The sequence below is a fragment of the Pteropus vampyrus genome, unplaced genomic scaffold (genome assembly GCF_000151845.1).
Source record: "Pteropus vampyrus isolate Shadow unplaced genomic scaffold, Pvam_2.0 Scaffold279, whole genome shotgun sequence".
Classification (NCBI taxonomy): domain Eukaryota; kingdom Metazoa; phylum Chordata; class Mammalia; order Chiroptera; family Pteropodidae; genus Pteropus; species Pteropus vampyrus.
Window position 1 is genome coordinate 313,889 of NW_011889060.1, and position 9,072 is coordinate 322,960.

Here is a 9,072-nt window from a genome sequence, read left to right on the forward strand (position 1 = left end):
TAAAATTAAATTAAAAACTCAGCCCTCTGCTGCACCAGCCATATTTCAAGTGCTCGACAGGCTCACACGGCCAGTGCCCGCTGTGGTGGACAACACAGGTAAAACACTTCCGTCATCACAGGAAGTTCCACTGGAATGTGATGCCTCAGATGCTTCCGGAAACAACAATAAATCTTATCATTCAGAGTTTTTCTCCAATAACAATAAATAATTAAATAAAACACAAGATTTTTTTCCTTGAAAACCAAAAGGGGTTTAACCCTTGGGTAAAAAACGAAATCAAAAATAACTAAGAATAAAAAAAAAAAAAAAGAAACCTTCCGGTTGGCAATAAAAAGGAAGGCAAAACGGAAAAAAGGAAAAAAAGAAAAAAGTTTTAAAAAGGGAAAAAATCCTCAAAGAACGGTAAACGAGCGGAAGGGGGCATGCAAAAACACGTACGTACCTGTGAGCATTTGCGGTTCGAGCGCAGTTTGGCTCATAACCAAGAGAAAAGGTGACGTTTTCCCAGACCTCGGCGTTCCTGTCAACAAGACTGGGCCAGCGGCCGATGGCTGCAGCCCCGTTCTGAGACGGGAAAGCTAGCCCCAGGCTCGCAATCATGCTGTGGCTTCGCTGGAACGAGGCCAGTCCCTTCAGGTAGTCGGGTCGGCGTGGGCAGGACTCGTCCCCAGGGCTGTCATCGTCTGATCTGGGTTCTGCTCCCGGCTCTTTAGGATCTACTTTGACGGCCGGATATTCCAATGCTCCTTTGGGGACGCCATTGACAGAGACTTGTCCTGAAAGGACGGCTTCTGTCTCACAGACGGTTTTTGCAGACTCACAGCTACTGACGAACGCGTCTTCGGGGCCTTTTTTCAGTGTCTCAGAAGTCCCCAGAGGACCCCATTTCTCCGGCTGGGAATCGACACGATGATCTGCAGTACTTTGTAAACTGTCGATACCACCACCCGAACTTCCAGTCAGCTTCTGTGGCTGCGCTAGAGGAGAAGTAGGCAGGGCCGGCAGGCTTCTAGAACGCCGCAGGTCGGCAGTCGTGCGTGGCGGCGTAATGCCAGAGGAACTGTTTCCTGGAAAAAGCAGACAGAAGGAGAGCACCTGAGAACCTGTTCACTGGGATCACTTCCTTTCTGCACTGCCACAGCCACGGCAATAACCCGTTTATCCAGCAACAGTGAAGACTCCATATAGGTCGATGTTCCAATAACTAACGCTTAAAATTCTGAAATCCAAAACCATTTTCCTTTTAACTATTTTTTATTCAAATCTTCCAAAAACGTATGTCCTTTCCCGTCTCCTTGACAGAATACAGTATTGACTGAATGACTCGAAATCACTAGGACTGATGGTTCTACTGTAATGAAATTAAATGATTTAAGTAAAACTTAATTTACCTGCAGTCACTAAAATGCAGTTTGACACAGTGGAAAGAGTATGGGCTTTCCGGCTATATATAACTAGACTCAAGTGACAGTTCTGCTAGTCAGGTGTACTGGGTAAATCCTTTAATTACGTGAGTGTTAATTTATGCAAATGTAAAATGAGGTCTCAGCATATCTGCTTTGGTGGCTGCTATGAGCAGGCGACAGCATGTTGTGATGTTCTCAGCACCGCGCCTGGCAACGAACGGGAGCTGCGTAAGCGCAGTCACAGCTGAGCTGTTCTTGTCACCAGACCAAATGGCCCAGGTCATTCTTTCCCCCACTTCCGTAGTCACTTCTTGCTGCTACGAGTGAGAAAAATCATTTTTTCTCTTCCTGCCATAGCTCTCCAATTTGCTGCTTCTAATAGTCTACCTAGGAGACCAGAAATATCACTCATTCTAGTGCCTTAAAGTGAAGGCTACTCAGGAGCGGTCTACAGACCAGCAGCGTGGGCATCGGCGCCACCTGTGTGACTCACACGCCACCCTAGATCCATCTACTGCATCGGAATGGATGAGGGGGACCTGGGGATCTGCACTGAACAAGCTCTAGGCAATTTTTTTTTTGTCGCTAAGGCTTGAGAAGCCCTGATATAGAACACGTAGGCAATGAATGAACTGCTTTAGGGCACAGACTTTGTGGCAATAAAATAGCTCCATAGCTCAGAAGCTTTTCCTAGTTATTTCTGGATTTTGGCTGGAAGGCTAAGGCTGCCAAAAGTTTCTGTTCAAAAGATCTAGAGATCCAGCAATTCCTCTACTGGGTATTTACCCCAAAGACTTGAAAACTCGTATCCGAAAAGATATTTGCACACCGATGTTCATAGCAGTATTATTCACGGTGGCCAGGACATGGAAGCGACCGAAATGTCCTACGATAGATGATTGGCTAAAGAAGCTGTGGTACATATATACAATGGAATATTACTCAGCCATAAGAAGAGATGAAATACTGCCATTTGCAACAACACGGATGGAACTTGAAATAATCATACTAAGAGAAATAAGCCAGAAAGAAAATGTTAAAAATCACGTGACATCACTGCTATGTGGAATATAAACCTAAAAGCAACAAATGAACAGGAAAAACAAACAGAGACTCATGGACACGGACAATGGACTAGTGGTTACCAGAGGGGAGGAGAAGGGGGGAGGGGGAAAATAGAAAAATCAAATGTTAAAAAAAACAACAACAATAAAAAAAAAAAAAAATCTGAAAAAAATGGGGGCATGACTGTATTTGAAAATGTTTCAGAGTGATGCACAATGATTTTAAAAATACACAGTTCCTTGAACGTGCCCGATCTCGTCTGATCTCAGAAGCTAAGCAGGGTCAGGCCTGGCTGGTACTTGGATGGGAGACCACCTAGGAAGACCAGGTGCTGTAGGTATAAAACAAACAAACAAAAAATACACATTCCCTATAAAATTCCAAATAAAGCTGTTAGCTTTTGGGGATCTGAACTCCAACACTGGGGGCCTCAGTTCTTCGTGCCGATGCAGAAAGAATCACAGCTCAGCAAGATTTAGAAGATTTATTGAAAGCACATTTTAGGAGATGGGCCATGCTAAGGAAGGCTGCAGCCCTTTGGGGTTTGAGAGGTGAAAAGATAAAAGATAAAAGGCAGAGTAGGCTCCAAGGGAGGAGCGGGTTTTCCGCAGAGAGCTGCACCAGTGACGCGGTGGGAAGGTCTGTTTTTATTTGGGCCGTGATGGCAGGTCTTAGATGATCCGCATGTGAGGTCACCTTGACTGACAGCTGGCTGCTATGTAACACTGCCTACTGCGCATGTGCTTACCCAGAATTCAGTCTGTTATAATTGTAGTTCATGAACTTCCGGGCATAGGCATGACGTTATAACGATGTTGTAATGAGGCTGAGGTTGTGGGCAGGCTGGGGTAGTGCTTTCTGTGCACGTGTTTGTGGTTTCACTAACAGCTTTATGGCCTTTGTGCTCTAGGATTTGGGGTGATTTGTAACCCTAAATTGGGAGGTGTTTCTGGGAAGTCTTTAAGGGAGGTCTTCGAGGGAGGTTCCTATGGTTCCAGAGCTGGGCCTTCGCTCCTGTCAACGCATGCCTGCCAAACTACCTACCAAAACCAATGAAAACAGAGCCTTAAAACAGTATAATAAGAGACCACGAAATGTGCTAGGGAATAATCGCAACACCCTGGGGCAGGTGAATGCCCGCACGCGCCCTCCTGCCCGTCCGTGCCCCCATCCCTCCTGCACTGCTTAATAATGTAAACTGGAGCCGGCGACAAGCCTGGATGGGACTGGCATTAAAGCAGTGCCTCAGGGCAGGAGAGGACAGCAGTCAGCAAGGGAACACACGCAGCCAGTTCCCAGCCAGGAGATGCCGAGTTCTTCTCGATGACAGCAGACGGAAGGCAGTCTGTCAGCAGTAAATTAGGGAGCTCGAAAAGCAGGGTAAGCGTAAAGACTTGAATCTGCTTGCTGCAGAGCAAGAAGGGAGAATTGCTTCCGGACATACAGAAAAATGACAGGGCGGTCAACAACAAAAAGGCTGGCCACAGCTGAAGACCCTTGGAAAGGCGGGGGACCCTCAGCAATGACTCTAACAGCTTTCAGCAGTGTGAGGATGGTTAGACGGACGGAAGGTGAGGGTTTTCAGACGGAGAACACCAAAAGGCCAAGAGGTCAAGGACACCCAAGACAGTGTTAAGAAAACCACCGGCTAAAGGGATCTAGGCTGGAGGGGAATCTAGGCGGGAGGGTGATAAAGAAACCAGGGAGCCAGGAGAGCGTGCTCAGAGACTGGGAGCCTGGACCCTCAGAGCGGGGAGCATCCCTGACGACGGCGAGGTCCAGGACCGAAGCGCACGTGCTGGTAGATAAAGGGAGTCCCCAGCGTCCGCGACCGTGAGGCCGAAGTGCGGGGCGGCCAACCATCCAGCAAGCGAAGGTGTCCAGAGTGATGAGTTTAGGTCAGAAGCGGAGAGGAAACCAAACGCAGCTTTTGAAGACAGTGGGAAAGTAAATCAGCAGCTTAATGAAGGACAAACGACTGTGACAGGAAGGGATGGAGAGCTGAGGAGTGAGACAGCACCAGCCCTGTCTGTTCCTAAGTTCTCCTGAGCACCGTGTAGAGTGACAGTTGCTGACAGCAGAAAGCAGTGAAATGGATTAAGTGTAGTCTATCAGATTTAAGTTTAACCTGCCCCTTACTTAGTCTGAATATCAAGTTGTACGACACTGCTAAAATGTGGACACTTTATGAACCGATTACCATCCAGAACTAAACTGGAAGCGTTATACTTCCGTTCCTGTTATTTTTACCTTCAGGCGGTGACGCGGTAAAATCAGACGGGCTTATTACCACCAATCCAGGGCTGGGGACAGCCTTTCCTCCGCTGCTGGAATGCCTCAAGTACATGATCGACTCTACTTTCTCCTGGAAGACCTTGCCATCTAGAATTGGAAAAAATTTTGAGGTGGTAAAATTTTTAAAAAGGATAAAACAAAAAATTAACTTTAAAAGCAAATCATTAAATACAAATTTTTACAAACCGATGTTCAAAGCAAAAAAACATGGCATACTTTATACTAATGTGCATTTGATCTGTGAGTACATTCGACAATTTCTTACTATAGATTATTGACTATTACTAGCCACGTTAATTTCTATTTTCCTTGAATTCCAGCTGTACTTAGTTATTTCTATTGTTGAACAGCTAACTGTTCAATTTTTACGTTAATCTGATCTCTTCGCTCAGCGAGGCAAGGGTTGTGTCTCGTGTTTTTATGTATCTTCTCCAATGTTCAAAATGACTCCAAAATCGGTACCTATAGCTAAACCTTCCTTTCTGAGCTCCGTACTTATAAGTTCAACCGATGGATTTCTTCAACGCACCACAAATGCAGCAAATCTAAACCTGAATCGTCCTTCTGCCCTGTGTTCGCTCCCGTTTTGTTCTCTGCTTGGTTTGGTGGAAGGACCCACTTCCCGCGTGGAAACCTGGAGCCGGCTTTGACCGCCATCTTCCCTGTACCCACGCCGAGTCCGTCCCCAGGTGCCACTGATTTTATTTCCTGTTTCTTGAACTCTTCTCATCCCTAGCATAGTGCTGTCATGCAGGCTCCCATCATCTCTCACCTGGATTACTGTCACGGGCTTCTAAATGGCACCCGTGATGGACATCTGGTCACCCTCACATCCTCACAGCTACCAGAATTCCACCAAATGTCAACCCCCGCTCTAAACCTGCCAGTGGCTCCATGTTGCCTCCTCACTACTCTGGACGAAGTCCAAGCGTCTTGTCTACGAGAATCTCCACGATCTGTCCCCAGGCCCCTCTCCAGCCTTTTTTCTTACATTACACTCTGGCAGCACCTGCTTCTCACGGCTGCTCATCGAAGCCGTCTGCTTCGTCCGGGGGCCCTTCCCTTCGACTCCTACCCAACCCTAAGGCTCAGAGCGGGCGACCCTCCTCCAGGAAACACCCCCTCACCATGCTCTGTGCTACCAGAAAACAGAACATTTCCATCCTGTGCCTTCCGCATGGTGTAATTATCTGTTTACGCCTTGCTCCCCCCACCCCACTAGGCTGGAAGCTCTTGAAGGGGGGACCACATCGTCCTCATCTTTGACTCAGCCGGGTTCGGCGCCCAGAACCTGACAGCACTTTATTCACTAGTGTGTGCTGAACCTCACACGACGTCACGCTGTCCGCTTTCATTTGAATTTTTACTGCTGCTGAAGCGTTTTACTCATGATCCCGTTCCTTCAAATGGCTATTGTACAACCAGCTTCCCTCTCTGAACTGACTGTCCAGCTTCCTCACAGGCCCGGTCCTCCTTGCTTTCTCACGTGACATTTTCCTCGTTCTTCGAACACCGACGAATCCCTCTTTCTCATCCCGACCACTCTTTCTTCCCGCCCTGTACACGGCGTTACCCATCATCCCATCCTGAGCTTCCTCTTTCCTTCTCTCGCCCCACTTTTCTTCAGCAATTCCATCTATTCTTAGGGCTTCGACTCACTTCCACGCGGGGAGTTTCTCTTTCCTGAATTTTACTGGAAAAACGTACCTACACCATACATCCCTTTGCTCAAAACAGACACAAAACGAAACCCTCCGGTGACCCCTAACAAAGATGCTACAGGTTCAGACTCTCCGGCCTTACACTTTAGGACCCAATTAATATGAACTTAGAGGAAAAAAAAATGATAGTCTCAAACTATATCTATAGTATTATTTCTTACTACTCCTTTATAGATCTCCTATATTTAAGTAAGAATCATTATTCCTTATTTTCTCTCTTTTTCCTCCCTTTATGTCATTGTCACCTGGAATGCTAATTCTGCAATCTACCTATTAAATTCTACTTAAATTCTTCAATGCCCATGTCGGATTTATAACCTATTAAATCTCTCTCCGCAGCTGTCTGATGAAACCCTCACTTCTCTGAAATCTAATGAGTTCCCTTTTTTGCGTCTAGTAGGTACTTACCAAATATCGTTTCTTACTACAGCTGAGCGTACGTCTCCTCTGTCCTCTTGGCGCTAAGGTCTCTGAAGGCAGAGACCGTGTCTGGTGCATCTCATAGCCCTCTGCCCCGTCCCAACCCCAGTGTGTAATCAGGGCAGTTTCTACCACATCGAGGCCATTCAATGAACATCAGACACACGTGAACTAAGTGGGAAGGAAAAACGAGAGCGGAGGTAGCCCAGATCTAACAAAAACGATTATACCTACCTATGTGCAAAGAAAAGTAGAAGTTTGTGGGGTTGTGACAAACGTAAGTATTAGTAGGAGGGTGAACTGCTAAAAGGAAATTGAAGATAATTGTCAATAATTCCAAGTCTGGAGGAGATCCAAGGACTTCTGCTATAATTTTCACAAATGATCTACAAACCTCTCGGGGCATGGATGTAAGCTGCCCCTCTTTGTGTTCCTGAAAAAATAAAAACCAAACTCTTAGATTTAAAGAGAACTGTCAGCTTAACCAACATTTTTCATTTAAGCAAAACATTCCTTTTAAGATACAACTGTGCTGGTTTACTTCTCTGGTGTGACGTATTTACCCTTACATTGGGTTGCTGGCTCTCAGCTCAAGGAATCCTATTAAAAACTTACTAAAACCGATGCCAATTCGATCCCAGCCCATTTACTTTCACGAACTGAGCGGAAGTCGTATTCCGGCACTCACAATCAGAAGCCAAACCGGCTAGGTTGACCTCCTGGCATCCTGCTGTGTGATATTGGGCATATTTAATATTTCAAGCCTCAGTTTCCCTGTAATATGGGAATAAGAATAAATGACATAAACCCTTAGAGCGGCACCTCACACGCAGTGAGCCCCACGCAGATGTCACTAGTGTGGGGGGCACTGCCACTCTTACACCTGCTGCGCCTGCTACCAGCACTAGGGGGTCAGAGGGCAAATTTCTGATAGACAAAACCGATTACATTAACAGAGGGCCCAGCTTACGACGCGCTTTCTCACGGCAGCTCTGAGAGGTTTTCTCCCTCATTGCTAGAATACGAAGGTTCAAAGTGGTTACGAATATGACACCTTACGCCACAGGGAAAGCACGTGGGCAGGGCGGCCGTAACTGACTCGGGCCTCTGACTCCTTCGGCCCGCATCACCCGCTTCCTGGAACAATGCGACCTGGCAGGATACCAACTAATTACTACGAGCAAAGATGGACATAAGTAAATCCTGTTCTCCAATCCCACCTTCCCCGTGGGAAGCAGCTGGCCTCCAGATGAAGGCCATGGGCGTCAAATAAACTTCCTCATCCTCCCACATCCAAATACATGATACGCCTCGCCGTTCGCCCGTCCTCACTTACTCTTGGTGTTGCTGAATCGGAAGTAAAATCTAGATGTTAACTTTGAAACTGTTTAGTCTGACGAACTCAGATGGAACTGAGTCTACAGAAGAAGCACAAAACCCCTGTGCCAAGACCTCGCGACCGCCAGTGGCCATGCGAACGCGAGACACACAACTCCCGACCTCCGGTTCAGTGCGCTTTCCGCTGTGACCATCTGCCTTGTTCTGAAACCGTGCGCCTGCACTGTCCCAACGCGCCTAGTTGCCAATCCAGTCATTCATTCCCAAGTCCCTCCCAGCCTATTGTCAGTCTGGCCCCTCCACTGACTCCTGACGAACAGCTGTTGGCATCTTATTTCTTTAAAAAACAAAACAAAACCCTGCACTTGACCTGTTTGGATCCTTTCGTTAACATTCTGTTTCTTTCCTTTTGCTGCTGGACTTTCAATCACCGCCTATTCTCACCCTGCACGTGCCACCTACGGTCCCCGCCACGGGCTCCTTCATGTCTGCCCCCCACTTTCATGCTCCTATTCTTCTCACCCAAGTTCAGGTTCTTTACACTGTGCCCGTGAACTTATAAAACCGCTTCACACCCAATACGCTGCCAAATTATCAACCTGCCTTAAATACTGACACGCCTCAAAGATAACTAAGCTTATTTCTTTATACACTTCCCACCATACTTAACATCAAGCTATTCTTAACAGATAACTGTTAATGCGACAACCAGACTCTTTTGAATGAAAGAGGGTGAAAAAGATACTTTTCAGAAAAAGGAACTGGTATCTGGATTTTTCTAGCATTTTAAAAGTAATATGGAAGTGAGAACATATATTAAAATC

The 9,072-nt window shown here is 46.6% G+C and overlaps 1 protein-coding gene across 1 annotated transcript in view; it reads right to left on the minus strand.

Annotated features, from left to right (window-relative positions):
- Window positions 1-9,072, minus strand: part of LYST (lysosomal trafficking regulator) — a 134,470-nt gene that overhangs the window by 69,156 nt on the left and 56,242 nt on the right. The window contains exons 20-22 of the mRNA XM_023520819.1: window positions 7,145-7,343; window positions 4,725-4,856; window positions 438-1,070 (exon numbers count right to left, since the gene is read on the minus strand). Of these exons, the coding sequence (XP_023376587.1) occupies window positions 438-1,070; window positions 4,725-4,856; window positions 7,145-7,343 (964 nt within the window). The remainder of the gene's footprint in view (window positions 1-437; window positions 1,071-4,724; window positions 4,857-7,144; window positions 7,344-9,072) is intronic.